Source organism: Brachionichthys hirsutus, unplaced genomic scaffold (assembly GCF_040956055.1).
Source record: "Brachionichthys hirsutus isolate HB-005 unplaced genomic scaffold, CSIRO-AGI_Bhir_v1 contig_849, whole genome shotgun sequence".
NCBI classification, from domain to species: domain Eukaryota; kingdom Metazoa; phylum Chordata; class Actinopteri; order Lophiiformes; family Brachionichthyidae; genus Brachionichthys; species Brachionichthys hirsutus.
In genome coordinates, this window is record NW_027180685.1 from 4,377 (window position 1) to 26,400 (window position 22,024).

Genomic DNA, 22,024 nt, shown 5'->3' on the forward strand with positions numbered 1-22,024 from the left:
GAGCCAGCGTCTTAGAGATTTAGAAATAAACAATCTGTGTTTTATATCAAATTTGAAGTAACAGTTGAAAACAATCATCAAATGATGTGGCAGGATGCCAATTTACAAAAGATGCATGGAACGCGGAGATGCTGGTGGCTGAATGATTTGGATTCCTTTTTACTTTTTTTTATTGAATGGCTGCATTGAATAAAAATCTAGAGGAAGGAAATGGTAATATTACCATAAATGGAATAGTAAATTGTTATGTCTGTTCAAAGACTATCATGAAGATGAATGTAAAGAACATGAACTGGATGACATGTTTCTGTTTAGATCACATCATTGGCAGAGATGAGACAAATGGGCTTGAGCTACATGTGTAAAATGCACAAAAAAACATTCTGCTGGCGGCGGCCAGTCCTTGATTTAGCTCTGTTCAGTAGCTCACACATGCATGAAACACTGAATGAAACACTGTGCCATGGCAACACATTGAAGACATCGTGCGTCAACAAAGCATCATCTTTTCACCTCTTCTGCTATTTTTCTTTCCCTTTCATCATCCCTCTCTACGCCTTGCTGCCCTCTACTACTTAACATTCCCATCACTCTCTCCAGCAGTTTTCATTACCTTGTGTTGACTCATATTCTAAAGCCGTCACAACTCTGAATCAACTGAATTGCCGGCACTCTGGTGCGGAGATTTCGACTGGCTTGACGTGACTTCTCGAAGCCGTGCTGGAGGTTGACAGTTCGTGGACGACAGCGGTGGCTCCTGAACTGTTTAATGACATGTTTCTTCCCCAATCATCTTAATTCCAACATTTTGAGATCTAGAGTTTTTTGCTGGTTTAATCAGAAAATTGGTATCAGTCCTGTTATTAAACTACAGTTATGCAGCAAGCTATCTTAGCTACCTGGGGATGGGTAAAAGACAAGCCTGGCTTTATCAAAGGCAACAAATGTCACCGAATCCTCAATGAACATTTTGGCTTATTGTATATGAAAAAGGGTTTTGCATGAATCTCTTGGGCCTCTGACAGAGATTGAGTGTGGCCGCTCTAATTTCATTGATGGCAGAGGTGCTGGCAAAACCTGGACAGAGCCCGGCTAGCCTTTTCCAAGTTAGCCAGCTCTGCTAATAGGTGCACATTTATTGGCCACATAAGAGAGTAGTAAAGTTAGGCTTTAACGCCCATCGTCTACATGCATATTCACCGACATGTCTAACCATTCCATTAATGGTTATCTATCTATAATGTGTCAGATAGGTCAAGTTTTGATCAGCAAACCATCACTGGGTCATTGCTAACAGAGCTTGAGGACGATTGTTATTTGGTTTGTTAGTTAATTAATTCAAGCCAGTGTAGTGTTGTAGTGTAGGAATCCCATTGTCATGTTGGTATCCCTCTTCTGGTCTTCTTCCTCTTCCCCTTTCCTCAAAGCATCCATGTTGGTTATTGAGAGCTCCTGTTGTGTTTACTACAAGGCTCTCCGGGCTCCTTGGTTGCTCCACCGTAAGCTTCTACGCCGTTCTCGTTCCAGATGGTCACGCTGCCCTGGGACACTCTCCCACAGCGGGCCAAGCTGGCCACCTGACTAGAGGACAGGACCCTGTCCCAAAGACCCACCTGGGACATCTCTCCGACCAGGGCCTGGGTTGAGTCAAACCCTCCCACCATGGAATCCTAGAGGTCATAGAACAAAGCTCAAAACCGCCGGCGACTGAGGATTAAATGCTTTTTACTTTCAAAAAATGTGCTCACCTGCTCCTGGCCCAGTACGAGCACTCCCCCGGGTCTGATGTGATGTCCGGCTGCGAGTCTGAGGCCCTCGCCTCTCAGTTTGCCACCCTGGTAGGCCTGCCAGGCTCCTTCCTTCTGGGTCCAGCTCACACAGATGTGCTGCCAGCTTCCTCTGGAGAGGTTTAGAGGCAACTGTGCCACCTAGGAACACGTTGGCAACAGGGGTAGATCGTATGTTTGTGTTCTGATGCATTTTTCTGGGATATGGAATATAAGGCAATGCATCTGTTGTTTGCATCAGGCTACAAAAGCGTGAGAATGATATTTCCTCAGTCCCAAAGATATTTTGCTGCCTCCAAGGACACAGAACTTTTCCTCCAGGCACGTATTATCATAATGACTTCATTGAATTATAACTTCTGCCGTGCACTACACCGCCCTGCACTGCTGCCAAGGAGGTATACGATTTGTGATTTAAGCATACGAAGGGCTATTTAGGGTGTCTGCTAAATGGCCTCTTTCATTTGATGCGTTCTTATTTCTATGGTAATATGGCGTCCGGTTTCTCCTGCTCACGAATCTGATGGTCTGTGTTTACAGTTTAAGTGGTAGAACATGAAAAAGAGGGTGAGCAGTACTAAAACTCTTCTGGGGTATTATGCTGACGATAATGAATTATTTATTATATGTACACTGGCTGCAGTCAAATTTTGTTTGCACTTTCTAGCCACAATCATGACCAGAGATGCAACCTCTTTCTCCTACCATTGCCGTTTTTGTTTTTTTATTACAAAAAGAAAAGCTGCAAATGATTTTATGATAACATAAATTCATCAGCAAATTTGTCTGGTAATTAATAACGTCCTCTGTGGTATCATTAATATAAACGTCTTGAAACGGACTTTGATGCCACCTTCGTATGTCAAATTATAGGATGTATACTAATCAAGGCACCAGGATAAAAGCATCTGTTATAGAAACTAGTTTTCTGTGGATTTTTTTGTGGTAACCGGTGTATTCCAAACACTGTATTAAATTCATCACACATTTGCCATTTAATAATTAGAGAAAATGCAAATGTATGTATCTATACACAATTTATACATATATATATGTATGTATATAAGGTTTTTTTTCATCATATAACTTGATATCAAGCATGTCAGACTCTTTACGGCTTTGCGCAGCATGCTTATTTAATGAAAGGTCTGCATCGACTTCATAACGTGCAGAATATAATCAATAATTTCAAACAGAAACCATTACATTGATCGGTAGAGTAATGGCGCCCAAGCAGTGCTCAGTTCAGGCTTATAATACGAGCATAACCGATGTGGCGTACCTTGTCATTGATGAGCAGCTCAGGGGGGGTGTGCAGGCCCTGCAACAGCACCAGCTCATTGGGTTGTGAACGGACAGCGTAAGACAGCGGCGTCCCAATCCCTCCCTCGGCAGGTCGCAGCCACAGGCAGACCGTGAACTCCCGCAGCGTTGGGACGGCTTGCTTCACAATGGCGTGCATGTAGTTTGTTCGAGTTGGGAAGGACAGTCGGAAGCCATCTGGAAAGGGATGCCCTGAGATACCTGGGAAATGGTGGAAATCAAAGAAGTGGTGACGGCAAAGAGAAATTAATTCAGTCGTCTGCAGCCATCTGGCAGCTGGATCAAATAGATCTGTACTTTCTCGTCACGTCAGACCATCAGCTCACGGGTTTCACAGGCGACCTGATCGTTTCTCCTCTTACTTAAGTTCAATAGAATGCATTCATCATAAAGGAAGTCAATCGCCTGATTTACTTCATACAGAAATGAAACATCTATGCAAACATCTCGGAATTGGTGAATTGAGTCTTCATGCAGCTGTTATGTACGTTGACTGATACAATCAATTACAATTCTACAGAAATACACACTTTAATTCCCACTTTCCGTCCCGACTCTCTATTGGTACCTACCCTCCTCCAGTCCTGACATTCGGTGGTGTAGTTTATTGATGCCCCGGTCGACTTCATGTCTGTGTTTTTCTGTTTCCAGCCGTAGGGCTTTTCTCTCTTTATCCATCAGCTCCACCTTCCTCTCAAGCTTCCCCTCCAAGTCTTCAATCTTCCAGGGCCCGTCAGCCCCAGCTCTGGAACCGTGATCTCCCAAACCTTCTGGGCTGCCGGGCATGCCACCTTCGCCTTCGCCTTCCACTCCTGAGGTGTTACTGCCCGTCTGGTTGTGAGCAAACGGGCCAATGTCTGACTGCAGAGGATTTTACAACAGGAAGTCACTGTTAAGCACAGTTCAGGTAAAATTTTGTGTTTGCTACTTAATTAAAATGTAAATCACAGGTTAAGCAGTATTTCTCAACATTTGCTCAGCTGCATTTAAGGAGAAGCTTTTAGACACAATCACTAATTAATGTAATTGAGATACTGCATTACTGGTGATGTAATTAAATATCGGAACAATCTAAAATTGCAGTCCCCAAATGAGTGGTCCCAGATGAATGCGCCTCAATAGAGCAGGACAGAACAATAGGATCTGGTACTGAAGTAGGCCATGCAGGTATCTGCTGTGCACAGTGATATGACTTGGATGATAACAGAAAGAGAGAGCGGGTGGAAAAATAGATTAGCTACAGTATAGTTTTAATTAACTATAGATCTCACCCTGAGACCCTTAAAATCATTTCAGCTCAAATGATCTCAATCTCAATGATATATATATATATATATTAAAAAAAAGATAATCCTCACAGAAAATTGCCCATACTGACAAGAACATGTACGCGAGGAGTACAACACTGGGGAGAGGCATGCCTAGCCTTTTATGGAGCTCATAAATTATGGATGGAACATCTTCAGCCAGAAATGAGGTTATACATCATCTGATTCTGGTCAGATAAAGCTGACTCTCTTTCCTCATCCTCTTACCTCCAGCTTCTCTATGCGGTCTTTGAGCTGATTGATAGCTCGCTCCAGTTCATTCACGGCCCTGACAGTGAGCAAATGGACATTGTCACACGTGGAAGCCGGACCGTCCCGCACCATTATGCGCTCCGTGTGCGTCTTCTCTGCCGCGCTGCTCGCCCCGCCGTCCAAGCCTCTCTCGCACTCGGACAGCTTCCCCGTCAGTCCTCTGATGGTCCGCCGGTCCGTTAATATCTGGTCCTTCTGCTGCAGGACTGTCTGCCGGAGCTCCTCCGCGGCGGTGCGGAGGTAGCCCCAGTCTCCCCCCGCATTCAGCGACGGCTCGTCCGCTTGTTGCTGAAAGTTCCTCCCGCTGCAGTCCCCCGCTGGGATCGGCGTGCAGATGAGTCGACTCACAGTCGGATCGTGCCCGGTGAGCCCAGTGACCCCGTCCGGTCCGCCGAGCCCGATGTTCAACGTCGGCGCTTCGGAATCGGGTGTTTCAGTACCATGGAGAGCGCCCAACGCTCCGACCCGGGCCACCGACCCCCTCTGCGGCGACTCGTCCGTATACAGCGAGTGATTGTCGGCTGCCGGTTGCCGCTGTGCCGCGGCAGCCCTGGCGGATCCCGTGTGGACCGCTGCGATGATGCAGATGACCGCTCCGATGAAGGCCACCATCCCGGCGGCCAGTATGATCACAATGAACTTCAGGTTGGCGGCGGAGGCGAACGATTGCGACAAAAAAAAATAAAAAAAATCTAATAGGCAATATTCTTCAATCAACTCAAAGCAGCCAAAATTATAAAATGTGTTTTCGGCACGCAGGGCTAAAAAAAACACCTCTTCACTTGTATCCTTCTGCACTAAAACAGGCGCTTATAAGAAAGGAGAGTTCCGCGCCATAATTGAGTGATCATGGAGGCAAAAAATATCAGAGGCAGAGCAGTCGGTGGAACACGTCCTCCCCCTGCTCAGCGCGCATGCCCTGGGTATTCAGGCAAAAGCCAGCTTATTAATACTAAAGCAGAATCAGGGGGGCGGAGGGGGACAGATCTGCTCTTCTGATAGGGCGCACGCTCTTTCTTCCTCCTGTAGCCTTGAAGATGTAATGTCTGCTTTATTTTAATTCTGACAGAAGATACAGCAGCATCATCATCATCATAGAGGCAGCCTCAAAGATTTCATTGTCCTAGTTTGCAAGCTCTCGTCGAAGACGCAGCCTCAAACAGGACATTTCCTTGCATAAAAATATACAAATCGCTTCCCCTCTCCCCCTGGTCATAAGTCACCCTCAAGGTACCTGATGGAACAGGATGGCAGAATGATAGCCCTAGTGAGCGGGAGCGAGCGTTATTAGGGAGTTTCATTAAAGCAGCCTTGCCAGTGAAATGTGTGTTCATTTCCATATCGACACAAACATGCACACACACACGCACACGCGCACACACACACACACACACACAATTACAAAATAGATTTCTGACTTTTCACGACTGGCAGAGTGAAACGAGACTCTGGCAGAGCCAGGTGTGAGAAAACTCTTACCTGCGTGAGGGCAATACTTGTTGTGTGTATAAATTAGTGTGTGGTGTGCATTTTCACACAAGTTAAAGCGGCAAACACACACAGACCGTCGGGGGTTTATAGCATATGTCCGTGTGTTTTATGGCCGAGCCACGTTTAATTATTTACTCCTGTCTCTCTCAGGCCACAGCAGTGTCGATTACACACCGAGCTGCACCTCTCTGAGGCGCCACGTTGGATTCAACACACTTGAGAGTCTCACAGGGGCGTTGGTGCATTTGCTGCATGATATAAAACCCGATTTAAAGCTAAAACTCTCTGCACTGTTCCGGATATAAACATGGCGGGGATGAATGGCGATCAGCTGCATCGTTCCACCTTGGGAATTTACTCGGTAAGTGGCTGACATCAGACAGCTAACCTACCTGTGAGACAGACAGGTGCAGTTAGAACCACGGCAGGAAGACATCTTGACAGTGGTCGGTCCTGTGGTGGACGACAAGGAAACTTTCTAATGGGATTTCTGCAGAGCAAACATGATGATATGATGATGTGAATAAAGATAATTTCCTTTGCTTGATCACACCCACCAGGGATTTGAGTATTTGGTTTTGTTTTTGCATGGGGGGGGGGGGGGGGGGGGGTAATGCTCATAAATACAGATTAAATTCAAATGGGATTTTATTGATTCTCCTTTAGCTGGGTCTTAAAGTTTCTCAGCCTTGTCAAAACTCTGCAGAAAGTGTGTAAATGGTATGTCCCTATGTGTGTGTGTGTGTGTGTGTGTGTGTGTGTGTGTGTTTTTTTCCAAACAGAGCTTGGTGGATGATTTCAATCCAAGCCTACAGAGACTGGTTTCACTGGGTCAGAGCTACCTCAACGCCTTCCAAGGTAAGGAAGGAAGAAAAACACTTTCTCACGTTTAGGGCGTTTGTGGATGACGGATCACACGGCTGCTTTTATGAGCGCTACAAATTAAACAAACTGTAATGACAGCTCACGGAATACTGAGTTCAGACAAACAGGACCACACTACTATAATTTGATTTCCATTTACGGGGGGGGGGGGGGGGGTTGGGTTGATTGAAAGTGGTTTTGGCTTATGGATCTGAATTTATTTTAAATTTGACTGTTGATATGCAAAGAGACTTTTCAGTGCGGGGATTAAACTTTGGCATGTTGATTGACAGACCTTTTACATTTTATATCGCATTGCACAGCTGTTTTTGTTTCTGATAAATGAGAGAACTAATGCAATTTCATCAAGTCGCACCGATTCTGATGTGTGCATGAGGCTGTAAGCCCCCTCCACCATGGCAATACATCCACCATTACTCAGACTATAGCTTCCTCACAAAAGGGCCCTGCGTACAACCATAACTTCATGGCCTGTAAATACATTTTTAGTTGGTTTTGTTTTATTTTAAGAAGTTGCTGCAGTGCCTTATCTGGAAAAATTTGTCCAACAGGCAGCGAGGAAAGGACCTTTTATTGTGTAATCTTACTCTTTCTCCATCCTTGTACGTGATTGATTGGATATTACTTCCTCAGGGTGGATGGATGCCTCACCAAACTTTTATTTGCCATTGATTTGCGCTTCGCAGGGCAATCATTGATCTGTAATCTTTTATGTGACCTTTTATTACCTGCTCAGCTCATGTGGAACCACAACAGAAGTGGCACTAAAAAGTAGTAGTAGATACCAGGCACCAGGTTTTTTTGGGAGAATGAATCATGTCAAATTAATCTGCATTTCCTACGACTGCTGTGTCTGTGTTTCAGCTCTCGCTGCTACAAGTGAGGCTTACTTCAGCGCACTTTCAAAGATTGGAACGAAGGCTTTCCACAGCATGTCCTCACAGTCTCTAGGTACGTGTCGACATCCACCCGTGCACAGATGGCTTGTGCAATCTCATGATTGCTGACTTTTACAAAGAGGATATTTCTCCATGTGGAATCCTGGATGTGAGTGATTTGTCTTTGAGGGCCAATCAAACAGAGCTCTCCCCGTGCAGGAAGACCAAACGTTGACCCTCAGCAACATCACGTGCAATGTAGAATATATAAACATCCTCATCCCAAAAAGACTAAAAGACTTAAAACCTGCAGCTCAGACTGAGCCGATCTGTCTATTTTGGATCAACTCAAGTCACTAATGTGGCAGAGAGTCAGATTGCCACACAGGTGTGTGTTTGAGCCTCTTTTATCTGAGATCAAGACAAGCGTGTTGGCAGAGTGGGCATCGGATGCCAGCTGACAACATGAATAATAGACGATGACAGGCAGAGGGCCGCGCTCCGCTCACTTAACCCGGCCATTCTAAACGGGAGTCGTTTTCCCTTTAGTGCCTGGAGTTGGCGATATTGTCTAAACTGGATCATTAGTGTTCCTCTGAGGAACTCAAGGACAGTAACGAGTGAAGCAAAACAAGTCTAATAGCTTCAGAGTGTCATGTTAGCTTACACTACAGAAAGGCTTCAGAGCTAAACACAATGTAGACGCGGAACCGCAAACCTTCTGGCTGACATTTCCTTCAGTGTCCTTCGATCATTTGGACCACATTTCTCCATCATCATCATCATCATCATCATCTGTATCTGTGGGCACGCTACAACTTTAAATTAGGTCTTGTTGTTGTATTTTTCAATGAAAACCAAAAACACATTTCGCACAACGTCTTATGATTAGTGTCGATGGAAAGGTTGGGGTATTGATTAAAGACGTAGAGCAGATGCGATAGAAGCAAAGCGAATCACTGCACCGATCTGTATGGCATAATGAGGAGACGGCGACCTTTATTAAATCGATACAACAAATAAACCAAAGAGTCTCATTATCAGCAGGTTTAATAGATTAACAATTTTGGTTTTGACTGTCTTAAATGAGTTTAACACATAATGCTGCTGCCTTTAAGGAGACGTCCTGATGCAGGTGTCTGAGAACCAAAGGATGGTCACCATGGAGCTGGAAGCTATTGTAAGAACACTGATCACAACGTTCAGCATTATTGATCCATTGTGGAAAACCTACTTATTTTGTCATGTGCTCATAATGAGTTCATTTTATCTCTTTCTAGTACCGCTGGTTCAGTTTGGAGGTTATTCAGGAAATGGATAACAACATTAGACTGGACAAAAATTACATATCAGTAAGTGAGGAGCGAATCCTGTGCACGAATGCAAGGTCAATAAGGAACTGATGGAATGATAAGCCACGACGTCATGTTTATAGTGAGGAATAGAAAGTAAAATTATTCACAGCTTTATTATCTCAGTAATAGTTGTCAGGTTAGTGATCTCATTATATGAAATACAGCTCACTTATCTGAATAAAGAAGTACAAATATTTCATTGTGATGGGGAAAAAACACTCGAATGAATGGATTAAGAACAATGTAGGAATGCCTGTCCTGCAGGATAGTAGGAAGCACTACGAGGTGGAGGCACACCACCATGCTGCAGCTCTGGGGAGACAGCTGGGCAGAGGAGCCAACCAGGTTGGTGTTTTAGTCATTCTCCACCCTGTGGGGAAATTCAAAACCACACATATACAGACACACACACACTTTCAAATATGTGTGTCCTCAGGATTGCAGCGAGTACGTACAGTTCCTGAGGAAGAGCCACAGTGAGGCTCTGAAGGAGGAGGAGAGGAGACACCGCTTCCTGGCTGAGAAGCACTGTGGCCTGATACAATCCATCGCTCACCTCATGAATAAGGTGCGCAGCTCACCTCCAGAAGCATCTGTCAATTCCAGATTTTCTGTTTTCTGCTGCGCCTCAATGTCAGATTTTAATGCAATTCATTGTGCTGAATGTCAACGGGACAACTAAGAGGTGGCTGGGCTGAGCGATAATAATTCACACTGTTTAATGATCATATGAGATCTAATCAGACCCTGTGGGGGGGGGGGCATTCCCTCCCTTCATGCCAGTGTCAGAGCAGTGGCTTCAGTGGTGCAGATTCTGCTTCCCCATTAACGGCTTATCTGTTTGAACTCTGGACTTCCTGCTGCCTTTTTATTGTACAGTAAACCGCATGATGACACACGTTTGACAGATGGACACAGACAGCTTTGTTTGAATAAAATGAGTCATCGTTGAAGGCCTTTTCACACCTAACAGTTAAGAGAGAGGAAAATATAAAACTATTAAACATAAAGCAACTCATGGGTTAAATTGAAAATGGAAATGTATAAGATAATAAGTAAAAAATAAATCAATCATGTTCTAAACTCATCAAAGGATAACTATTTACTTTAACTGTTTCGCTGTAACACAAGCATGTTAACAGTTTATGGGATGGTTTTAATTTCTTTATTTGTGTGTACGTTTGTTCGGCAGATAGGGGCTCCTCTCCAGCAGCGAGCTGATGCCTGGGCAAACGAGGTGAACGCCACCAGAGGAGTGGGGCCCAAGCGGCCCCCGTTTGTGGACAGCTCCGTGAGTCAAGAGGACTTCACAGGGATCAGCTGTGTTTGCTGGATGATTCAAGCAGAGATGAGATGGATTGCATTTGAAAATGAAAATTTATAAGATAATAAGTAAAAAAAATAAATCAATCATGTTCTAAACTCATCAAAGGATAACTATTTACTTTAACTGTTTCGCTGTAACACAAGCATGTTAACAGTTTATGGGATGGTTTTAATTTCTTTATTTGTGTGTATGTTTGTTCGGCAGATAGGGGCTCCTCTCCAGCAGCGAGCTGATGCCTGGGCAAACGAGGTGAACGCCACCAGAGGAGTGGGGCCCAAGCGGCCCCCGTCTGTGGACAGCTCCGTGAGTCAAGAGGACTTCACAGAGATCAGCTGTGTTTACTGGATGATTCAAGCAGAGATGAGATGGATTGCATTTGAAAATGAAAATTTATAAGATAATAAGTAAAAAAAATAAATCAATCATGTTCTAAACTCATCAAAGGATAACTATTTACTCTAACTGTTTCGCTGTAACAGAAGCATGTTAACAGTTTATGGGATGGTTTTAATTTCTTTATTTGTGTGTATGTTTGTTCGGCAGATAGGGGCTCCTCTCCAGCAGCGAGCTGATGCCTGGGCAAACGAGGTGAACGCCACCAGAGGAGTGGGGCCCAAGCGGCCCCCGTCTGTGGACAGCTCTGTGAGTCAAGAGGACTTCACAGAGATCAGCTGTGTTTACTGGATGATTCAAGCAGAGATGAGATGGATTGCATTTGAATCTTCCAAAACTCAAACAATATTGTTATATTGGTATTTTTGTTACTAGATCGCCCTCTGCTGGTCAAAATGTGCTTTAATCTGAGCCAGAAAACAAGGAAGCACACTTTATGTAAGAAGCAAAATGCACTCTGTCAGGAGGATTATACCTGTAGATAATAAGGAGCATTGAGATTATATCTCTGCAGAAAAAAATCACCTGAAAACGTAATTCCTTAATGAAACCATGAGGTCTGTTTCCCTCCCGCTTGTTTTGTTTTTTGCATGAAGGCTGTAATGATGTTCAAAATAGATGCCCCTGCGATAAACCCTGTAGAATCGACAGTGTAGATTCTGTCTCATCCTCAAAGAAACGCACAGATCTACTGTACATCCCAGTGTAATAACGGTCAGGAATAACAGAGATGCGGTGGTTTGATTTATACTCACCCTTTGCAGACAGGAATGTGGGAAGAGGATGCCAGAAGGTCCAGAGAGGAGCTGAGCCTCGGCAGCATCCCGTCCAGGGGTGAGTGGTTCGGTACTAAGACCAGGGCTTTATTTCACAACCAGAGATGAGCCTTAACTTAAACTATATTTCACCACAGACAAAGAATATAAAACATAAACTTTCAAAGTTCCACACTGTCATAAAACTTTGTGATTTGACTCGGCTGCCTTGTGCTTCTATAATAAAAATCCGCTCTAATGTTTGTTGCCTCTAAATCATTTATGCCTCCGCCTGCAAATCTGAGCTCATTTTGCCTTCACTTCAACACCCTCTTCATCATTCTTCAAGCCTTTTATTTCTCTCTCTCCTGCCTCATAATTGTTCACTTTATGCACTTTTATCCCTAAATTATTTCTGTTTTTCAATGAATAAAGTCTGACCGTTTCACTTGATTAACATAGACAAAGCAACAATGTAATGGAATATTAAATAATAAATATTTCAGTGAACTGCAACCCTGCCAGCCAACAAAAAGTAATTATGCACAGCGCAAGATATTTAGCAGTCTGCTAGCCCTTTGAGTTATGATTACCAGCTCCATAAGTAATAAAGAAATAAATCACAGGCATAATTATTTTAATGAATCATTTCACCATGGGGGATCTGTCTTTGTCATTTAAGAGGCTTTATCAGCCAACTTGGTGCCTTAAAAAAAACATGTTTGCTCTCGCCGTCTTCCAGCCCCCTCTCCTGTGGGAAGTGTTCCTCACTCAGCATCAGGGTCAGTTGGAGGCGGCGACGGTAGCAGAACCATGAGGGCACGCGAGGCATATCAGCCTGGCAGCGCCAAACCCACCTTACTGCCCTTCTCCAGGGGGGAGATGATCACTGTGGTGGTGCAACAGCCCAGGAACGGCTGGCTGTATGGATGCAGTGAGAGCACCTCACAGTGAGCGATGCACCCTGTGTGTGTGTGATGGATGCAACACTGTGTGTATCTATCGATACTAAATCTACCGTTTCAGCTTCCTGTTCTTCTGCATTAGCCACTCAGTAGATCTCGTGTTAGTTCATTTTTCATGTTTTATTTTCAGGAAACAGCTTCTTTTTCTCATAGAGGCAACTGTTTGTTTCGCTTTTAGGAATAGCCAGTCCTCTTTTCTCTCCGGCTCTCTCTCTTTCAGACGGGGATGGTTTCCAGCCTCCTACGTGGAAGCAGTGGATGATCCTCCAACCGGCTCTCGGTAAACATCCAATAAAATTCACTCAAGCATGTCATCCTGAATGCAGGCCCAGAAATGCCATATATTACAGAGACTTATTTTTAGTACACCGTAAATCAGTCCAGCCACAAGTCGATTAATTGCTTAATAACACTTTATTAGTTGAACTATTTCTTGTATAATCAAATCACTGATCGTGAACCTTCCTAAATAAGTTTGTATCACCTTGACCCAGACATCAATTTCAAAGAGAACCATTGCTAATTTTTATTCGTTAACTAAGGGAAACTAATGGTGATGCATCACAAGATGTTTGAGGAGGTTTGTTGTCTGCCTCATATTTGTCCACCTCCTCTTCCGCAGTCCAAAGAACTTCATGCCATTTGAAGAGAAAAAATATTTATTTGCACATTTCTGGATAATGTTCACCTTATTTCTGACACTTAATGCATTCTGTAGCCCCCCCGTCATTATTGTGTTAACAGCATGGAATAATGACTTGAACTATTTAAACATATTTAGGTGACCCATAGCCTTGAGAAAAACCAATTTTAAACAAACATTTATCCGTCACTGTGGAGACATGCTTAGATTTTTTTGAAAACCATACCATTAAAGATTTCAAGTGGGGGTGGGGATTAAAAAGACAAAAACACACCCCATTATAATATCATATACATTACAGTACATTATTTTAGTGAAGGCTTATATCCAAAGTGACGCATAGCAATGATATTCAATCTTACCCTTCTTCTTAAACAAATAACACGACTGAATTTTATTGCATTTCCACAGTCAATCTCTCCAAAGCAGCAGCAGCGGGAGTGACCTGCTCGACCAATCACGAAGTAGAAGCGGAAGCGTGAATCCACCCCCTGCACCTCCGCCTCCACCTGTATTTTCAGATAAACACACTCAAGGCCAACCAATCACAAGGAGTGTTTACACAGGGCCCGAGTATAATTCACAAAAAAAGGTGGGTCTATTCATCAGCCTGAGTGACTTTGATAAGTGCAGTACAAATCAATCAATTATCGCTCTCTTAAAAGATTTACTGTCTTTTTATTTCTTTTTAATTGTGACTACATGTCTATCGACACTGAAATATAAATTTCTTTGAGGTTAATTTAAGATTTTAGCCATAGTTTTGCACGAGTCTGTGTTTTTAATTGTTTTCTACTTCTGACATGTAATCGCTGTAATTTTTAAATCATTCCGAAGCCCAAATTAATTTTGTTGGTGTTTTGAAAGATGTTGTCTAGAATCAAGTCAAAGTGAGTTGAAGAATGTGTTCCTGAACCGCACCGGGGTTCATTTAGTCCTTACACGCCCGTATCTAAATAACCTCTTGACTAAAATACTCTGTGGATCAGCTTCTTGATAACCAAAGCAGTGCTGAGAAGACTGTCCACAAGTTGTGTATAATGCACGCCTTTGTAAGGATGGAGAAATCATATGGGGCTGCTCTGATGAGATACCCAGCAGAATGTACTTCTTTTATGTATTTCCCAGTCTGTCCAGCAGGGGCACTGTGGCAAGGTGCTGTTCTCAATGGCACCACAGCCCTCTTTCTGGTGGATGCAGGGAGGAAGCTCCAGCTGCTGATGGTGTGTGGGCAAGGAGGTTGTGTCATTCAGTGTGGCCTTGTTTTAAAGACAAGACCCATTTAAATGGACTAAATGGGTCGACATAGCCTTTTAGCCTTCTGTAGTGTGATAACCCCCCTTAAAACCTTTTCTTTGTGGTGCTATTGAAGCACACAAAGTGCTTTGAATAGCACCGACAGTTAGGCGCTTTTTTAGTTCTTCTAATCAGTTGATTAGAACAGGTGTTATGTTAGCTCCATCTAGATGTGTTCCTCACCCTGCAGCCGTCACCAGACATCAGTCACACATTTCCTATCCAATAAGCAATTCTCTCACATTTCAGTTGACGAAGTTGCTCCTGCTTGTGAATTTGTTCATTTAAGTGCGACACATATTGATGATGGAAGGTCGTGCTGCGTTCGGCGATGAAACTCATTCTCAAGCCAACGACGCAAATGGAAAGAGGCGATTTATTATTCATAATGCATGTGTTTTTATTTTCAATGCGATGCATTGTTAATGCATCTCTGCATGGCCTGCTGTCCATCTCTGTTATGAGGATGCGGTTTTGCTGTTTGTGTTGCGTAGCACTTTTGTGAGCGGGGAAGATGTTGGTGCTGCACGTTTCTATATTTGGTTTGGTTTGAACGCCACTCACAGGTACATGCATCATCTTTTTTTCTTCCAGAGATCAAAACCACATGGATCACAACCAGAACTCTTCCCGAGGTAAAAAAAACCAATGCAACGCCGGCTCTACTTTGAACGCAGGTTATGGGGGCGACTCATGTTCCCTTCAGCAGAAAGTAATGATATTTTCTCAAGCACATCGTGAAACCATTAAGACCGAAAACACTATATGAGGGCAGTGATCTAAATCGCTTTCCTTCCATTATAGTTTGTAGTGCGTTTTAGTACCGCAACCATTTCAGTTATGGTCATTTGGGAGCTGTGACTATCAGCCCCGCCCTCATTATTATTATTTCAGGTGAGCAGTTTGTTGGGTGATGCTTGTGCAGTTTGAAAGGCGGCGCTCGTTCCTCTTGACACGGCCTTTACTGTTTGGCTCAACAATGCTATTTAGGCCGTTAGCATGTTCTAGGGTTCATTTTTCTTTGCTGTTTTCACATTCATTTCCTTTTCCTCTTCACTCTTTTATTTCATTTTGAAGGGGCACCAACCCATTCGCCACAATTAAACTGAAGCCAACGGCCACCAATGATAAATCTGGCCCATATATCATTTCTGATATATGAAATAGCAGCATGGTGAAACGAGGACCTGGAGAGGAGCGTCATTCTGGAGGAAGAGGATGAAACTTTCAATTAATATTTTAAAACCTCTGTTGTTGCCCCCCCCCCCCCCCACCCGGTTGACGGGCCTGCTTTTTATATTTTATCAGGTTTGATTGTCAGTTAGTGGAAAGATGATCATACAGCTGTCATCAGATTGAAATCTTAAATCCTAGCTGATGGATGGAGGAACGTGATGATGTCTTAAATTCACTCATAATAAAAGTATGTCAGACAATTGTTACCTGGGATGTTTATTGAAACTCCTAATTTTAAATATTTTGCTGATCAAACTGACATGATCGGCTTTTGATCGGCCGCAGGCTGAAGACGTCGACCTGCTTCTCCCACAAACCTCTGCAGCTACTGTTTGTGTTCTTTCTGATGACCTCAGCGGCCTGTTGGAATCCGTCGAGATCCCTCGTCTTTTAAAGGATCACCGCACAGTCAGGCAATGAAATGGCCTGCTGAAGACAAACAGGATTTCGACGTTGCTTTTTTGGCTCCTCCAGTGGCGATGCTAAACCCAAATCGAACCTCAGCGTGAATCCAATTCTGAATGAATGAATGTTTTTTGTCTTTCAGTGGAGTTGCATTCTTGACTTGAATGGACTACATAAAACAAACATAAAACACTGGCAGAGAGACGCTCCTCAAAGTTTGCCATTATGCAGTTTGTTCTGTCCCTGCACGATCAGTGCTAATAAATATTAACAAGTGGCACTGACAGCTCATTTTAACTGTTTATATAATTAGGTTGCTGTCAAGAAGTGCTTCACTTGCTCTCCTAAATGGAAGTAAAAATGATAGTGGAATGAGAAAAGGAGCCGGAGACAGAAAAAAAGAGTCGCGACAGGAGGAGGAATCACCCGGAGAGACAGAGAGTCGCACAGGCTTTGTTTTTCTCTTTCACTTTATTTTAATTCTTTCACAGCTTGGATCCCTGTCTCCGTTTGTTGAGTTTTACAATAGCTCCTTATCGGAGGAGAAAGGATAATAAATTGACAGATGGAGGGAGAGAAGGCAGGAAGGGAAATGTGCAAGAAGTCAGATTGACAGAGAGAAGAGAGAACAAGAGGAAAAGAGAGAAAGGAAGAGCAAAGAGAGAGGAAGAGTTGGCTAGAAAAATAAAGGGATAAGAAAGATTGTAAAGTCCGAAGCACAGATGAAATGAGGATCTTTCTCTTGACGCTAATCTTTTTTTATGCCTTTAAAATGGTTTATTCTAGCAGGCATCTTTTATCTATCCATGAACAGAAACAAGAACAGCTTGTATAAAAATGTTAAAATAAATAAGATGAATATATATATATATATATAGGGGGTGGGGGATGTCTGAGGAGATGCATGTGAGGGGATCATTACTTCCTACTATGCAGCATTGTGCTAGATAAAGACAGCAGTGTGGGAGGGGGTGTGTGTTGTGTGAATCGGCTGCACTCTGCTGGGCCGGGGGGGTCAGGGTGGGGTGCAGGAGTCAGCGTGTAGCCGTGGTCAGGAGATGATTTTGGAGTGCTAGTCGGTCACACCGAATGAACTTTTATTCTTTCACCAGCCAAGTAAACTCTGAGAGGGAGACAAGCAGAAGTTTTCAGGAGGAGTTACGGCATGCATTTAAAGACGCTCGACCGTATCTTCAGCATTCATGCATTTGCTGACTGTGCAGATAAGGGCTGTAAAAATCTTTCTCAAACTCATCTCTCGTTAGTTGGCTTTTTGTTCTCAGCCAACACAAGGACAAGGCGGTCTTTTTCTTCTTAATGTGTCGTGTTTCAATTATGTCTACACTGCCCCCAATGATTTCTGGAGGTACTGCTCAGCGTCATGCACAAAGACAGGCAAAGCGATGGAGAGAAACGACGGAGGGCTCCTTCCACGCCTTTAGCGCTATGCATTAACTATCTTTACGAGACCCACAACAGACTGTGTGTGTTTGTGTGTCTGTCTCTCCACATTCATGCTGTCTGCGTTGCGTGACCTTGTGACTTTCCCCACTAATAGAAGCCGATACTTACCATCGATCCCGATCTTGCCGTCTCCGTCCTTGTCGGCCGCTTTTAAAAATGCTGTGGTTTCTTTGTCTGTCAGCTCCCTGCCGTCTTTGGCGAAACCCTTCAGGACGAATCTGGCGCAAAACAGGGACGGAAAATAAAAGCCGTGGCGCAAAATCACCGACGTTTCCTGTGCACCTTGATTGTCTTCATGTGTTTGTGTGCACGTGTTTGCGTTTGGCTCACTTCAGCTCCTCCTCCTCTATGAAGCCGCTGTTGTCGGCATCCAGCACTGTGAAGACCTTCCTCACATCATCGGGAGACTTGTTCTTCAGGCCAACCATGGCGAAGAACTTCTTGAAGTCGAGGGAGTCAGCAACTGCACAGACATCGCCAACGACAAGCGTGTAAAACACACTTCTAAACCCGGACGCTGCTGCCTCCTGCTTATCTGAACATTTACTGTACAAAAGAAACTTGGCTTGTAAATCCATACAGTCAGTGGGATATTGTTTTGAATCAATTAAACCTCCCTGGAGCAAAGCAAATCTGGATCTGATTGTCTGCCCAGAGTCCACTTTACCTGCAAATGTGTCGAGAGCTTTCTTGATGTCATCAGCGTTGAGGATGCTGTTCATTGCCATTTTAGCTGTTTGTAGAAAAGGGAGGGAGAGGAGAAAGAGGACGACAGAGGGGGGGTTCAAGGTTAAGAACAAGGTCGCTATAGAGAGCGCTGAGAGAATCTGGGCACGTTCTCACGTTACACTGGAGACAGACACTGTCAGAGGCAAATGTAGCTGAGGACTCTGGAGTGACGGAGTGGATTAGTAAGGCGGAGACGGGGTGACAAGGGGAGGAAGGCAAATGAGAAGTGATGGAGGAGAAGAAAGGTTAAGTTGTCGGGTCAAGGCTAACAGAGAGCAGGACGTGAGGGACGGACAAGCAGCGTGGATCCGACACAAATGACTTATGTTTCTGGCTGCGGTCGATCTTCAGAGAACTTTATTGGAGTGGTTTTATTTGGCTGCATGTAAAATGTAAAAAGTTATTCCTATGGCATCAGGAATTCTGTGTCGGCAGAGAGACAAAAATGAAAATGTGTACTTACAGTGTTGACGACGAGTCACTGCTCATTTAAAATGAATGACGGTACCACAGAAGGATGGTAAGTACTGCTTGTCCATAGTTACTAAAGTCCATCACCTGTGATGTGATCCACCGAAGGGTAAATGTAGTGTCTGTGCTGGAAGCGGTTCATTCTCCCACCCAGCTACACTGATGCATGACTTTCTCTTAATGGTACAATGTTATCTGCTTCTGCGGCGCACGCGGATCAATACACGACACCAGCGCCCAATGTGTGTGTGTGTGTGGCCCCTGGTTCATGCTCTTATCAACCTCCTTCTGTGACCTTTACCACAAAGATGTCTGCGGGGGGAAAGTAACAACTCACAGTGAAATGAGGAGGATAAGATTGATTTAGTGCGATGGCTCAGTCTGGGCGGCCGGCGAGAGTCGTATCAAGCACACCCATGATTTATTTCGAAGAACGTACGAAGACCATTCGCAGCCGTGCTGATTGCTGTCTCTCTCTCTGGAATCATCTTTCTTCTGAAATGCCGTTTCGTTTCGTTTTCAGTGTTGTAAGGCTGTTTTCCATTTGCTCTCTGTTATTGATCCTTGCCAACCCCCTGAGGGAAACATGCAGCTGTTAAACGCTATGCGTTTGTCTGGGTGTCAAGTTTCATTCATTTGATTTTCGTTTTTCCTTCTTCACGCTTCCCATTTTTTCTGAGTTCTGAAAGCGTCACATAATTCTATACACACAGTGCTGACTTTAACGTTCTTGAAGCCCTTTCCCCTTTATAAAGCTCAATCTGACTTTCAGTGAGAGCATCAAGGTTATCTGCTGCGCTGCACTGCGGATGCGAGGCACCCACCGCACGTATTGTTGAGTTGCCGTCATCACCGGTGAGCACGTGAGATAAAATAATTCAGCTGCAGGAGATGCCCTTGCTTGCTCTTCCTCTTTAATGTAACGATTTCTGCAGCTTTAACGGTCTGTCTCTGAGGTACAGCTGTTCATTTCAAATCAACATTGTCATCACTGAAGCAGAATGCTGATGGAGAGAGTTCTCAGATGTCTCCATCTGGTGAAAACACAAGCAGCTTCTGCAGGATCCTAATGGCAGCGTTCCTTCCTGAGGTCAACAAGTCCGTCCTCTGCAGCACAGGAAATCAAGTGTCCTTCATGGGAAGTGGCACCATCCTGATGGTTTGTCTAGTTGTGGGCAGCCATGCCAACACCCCGTCCATCTTTAACAACTGTATATGTGTGATGAATAGAGTATGAATATGTGATGCAGCTGTTTCTGCAGAGTGAGCAGAGGGAGGGAAGGCTGAGGAATGAAATCGCATTGCAACTTGAGCTGCTTGTATTTTTTTTTCTGGGGAGTCGGAATAAAACAGGAAACGCGTTTCACAGAGCAGGACATTTTCAGGGGTAGAGCATAAAATGAAGCTACAGCAGGAAAACTATTCATGTTGGTTGTCTTTGCATATGGTTCGGAACTGGAGGTGAACCCTTGTCCTCTGCAGAAACAGGATTTGCAGGTATTGTGCATGTCCCCCCCGCCCCCCGGTGCTGCTGTGCCAGTTTGCAGTAGTGAGACATTTAACCATGAGCAATGTTTGGTAGAATCAGTGTTTTCATGTGACTCATAGACCCTTGAGCTTCGTGCTGTTTGAGGTTTAAACTAAAGTCACCCTATTGAAAATGATTTTATAATGAATATCTTAATAATAAAGGCATATTTTTGTTTGTGTTGTTTTATTTACTTTGAATGTGTTCCTGTATGTAATTAAAATTCAGGCTTTTATTTTTAGTGTATTTATTTTTCGGGATGTGTAATATATTTTATTATTACATAGTTTTCAATTTATTTTTATTTTTAATGCAGTACCAGTTCAAATCTGATGATTTCCAGCACCGCTGAAATAACACAAGTGCAAAATAGTCAGATATTGGTGCCATCCACTGTAGGGTGTGGATATACTGTAATTATATATATTGTATATGCATTGCCATGGTTACAGCCTCCTAGTTAATATCTACTAGTATTCATAATCCTAGACTGCTGCAAACACTTCTGAGATGAATTTGCAAAACACACATGCAATGAAAGTAACTTTAAGCAGACTGAACAGCCGTTTGCATAAAATATTAGAAAACAAATTAAAGATGTAAATTCCATTTAATTTGCCATCTGATCTGCGAGAGCGTTACATATTTCATTGTGGCACGCAAACAAAATATTAGGCTTCCCAATCATTAATGAACTGCGACAGCATCCATTCTTCCTATGAATATTCATGTTATATAACTCAACTGCGTGATTCTGTGAAACATTTTTTACGTCTCTCCGATCAACCGAAGCATCAGAATTCTCCAGAGGAACTCCATGACTTGAATGCATCAGCATTTTAACAGCACTGCATTACCCAGAAGCCCGGGCAAAGCCTGTCTTCAGTCTTATTAGATACAATAAAAAACTTGACTTTGACAGTTATCACACATACGCAGTGCAACAAAACTGCACCCGTGCCTCTTATGCTGCTATCAGGATGTAATTGCCTTGTTGACAGACTGTCTCTGTGTCTCCATCTAATTTCATTCTCGGCGCTGGTGGAAGAAAGCAAATGTGTTTCTTCATTTATTTATTTCTCCATTACCTCTGCTATTATTTTCATTTATCACTACATTTGATCGCAAATGATCGTGAACTGTGGAACTATTGTGATGCTGATATACCCATTATCGGTGTTTGTTTTGTGATCTGTTGAAATCTGTCATGATATAAACCCGTGATCTGCTGCAGTCAGCACAATAAATTATCCACATTCGTCATCATCACTATCTTACTATCCAGGACAATTGTTCTCCACCTCTCATAACACACAGACATCCTTTCTGTTGCTCACCCTCCCTTCCTCTGTAACTCACTCCTTGCTCTTTCTAGTCATTTGATTTCTCCACCTCATTTTCTCTCGCCTCCCACCGGAGAGACCTCACTGCATCCTCAAATCCTTGCACCCGCTTCATTCATAAATCTAACCTGGTGATCCATGTTGTGCATTAATTCCACATCCCGTTGTGC

The 22,024-nt window shown here is 43.6% G+C and overlaps 3 protein-coding genes across 3 annotated transcripts; 1 reads left to right on the forward strand and 2 right to left on the reverse strand.

The window, feature by feature from the left end:
- Nucleotides 1-1,439: 1,439 nt before the first annotated feature.
- Nucleotides 1,440-5,329, reverse strand: LOC137916420 (neuronal pentraxin receptor-like). Its single transcript, XM_068759446.1, has 5 exons — nucleotides 4,646-5,329; nucleotides 3,683-3,971; nucleotides 3,070-3,311; nucleotides 1,749-1,928; nucleotides 1,440-1,670 (listed from the first exon to the last, which is right to left on the reverse strand). Exons 1-5 carry the CDS (start codon nucleotides 5,300-5,302, stop codon nucleotides 1,440-1,442), a joined length of 1,599 nt encoding a protein of 532 aa, XP_068615547.1. The 5' UTR covers nucleotides 5,303-5,329.
- Nucleotides 5,330-6,488: 1,159 nt separating this feature from the next.
- Nucleotides 6,489-15,840, forward strand: LOC137916421 (BAR/IMD domain-containing adapter protein 2-like 2). The gene is made up of 14 exons (XM_068759447.1): nucleotides 6,489-6,542; nucleotides 6,964-7,039; nucleotides 7,931-8,017; nucleotides 9,063-9,124; nucleotides 9,225-9,296; nucleotides 9,564-9,644; nucleotides 9,736-9,867; nucleotides 10,831-10,929; nucleotides 11,784-11,853; nucleotides 12,517-12,724; nucleotides 12,960-13,022; nucleotides 13,788-13,974; nucleotides 15,273-15,313; nucleotides 15,756-15,840. The coding sequence occupies exons 1-14, from the start codon at nucleotides 6,489-6,491 to the stop codon at nucleotides 15,838-15,840; spliced, it is 1,317 nt and encodes a 438-aa protein (XP_068615548.1).
- A 1,576-nt stretch (nucleotides 15,841-17,416) lies between these two features.
- On the reverse strand, nucleotides 17,417-18,520 carry LOC137916422 (parvalbumin-7-like). Its single transcript, XM_068759448.1, has 4 exons — nucleotides 18,451-18,520; nucleotides 18,114-18,246; nucleotides 17,892-18,001; nucleotides 17,417-17,442 (listed from the first exon to the last, which is right to left on the reverse strand). The coding sequence occupies exons 1-4, from the start codon at nucleotides 18,509-18,511 to the stop codon at nucleotides 17,417-17,419; spliced, it is 330 nt and encodes a 109-aa protein (XP_068615549.1). The 5' UTR covers nucleotides 18,512-18,520.
- Nucleotides 18,521-22,024: the final 3,504 nt, after the last annotated feature.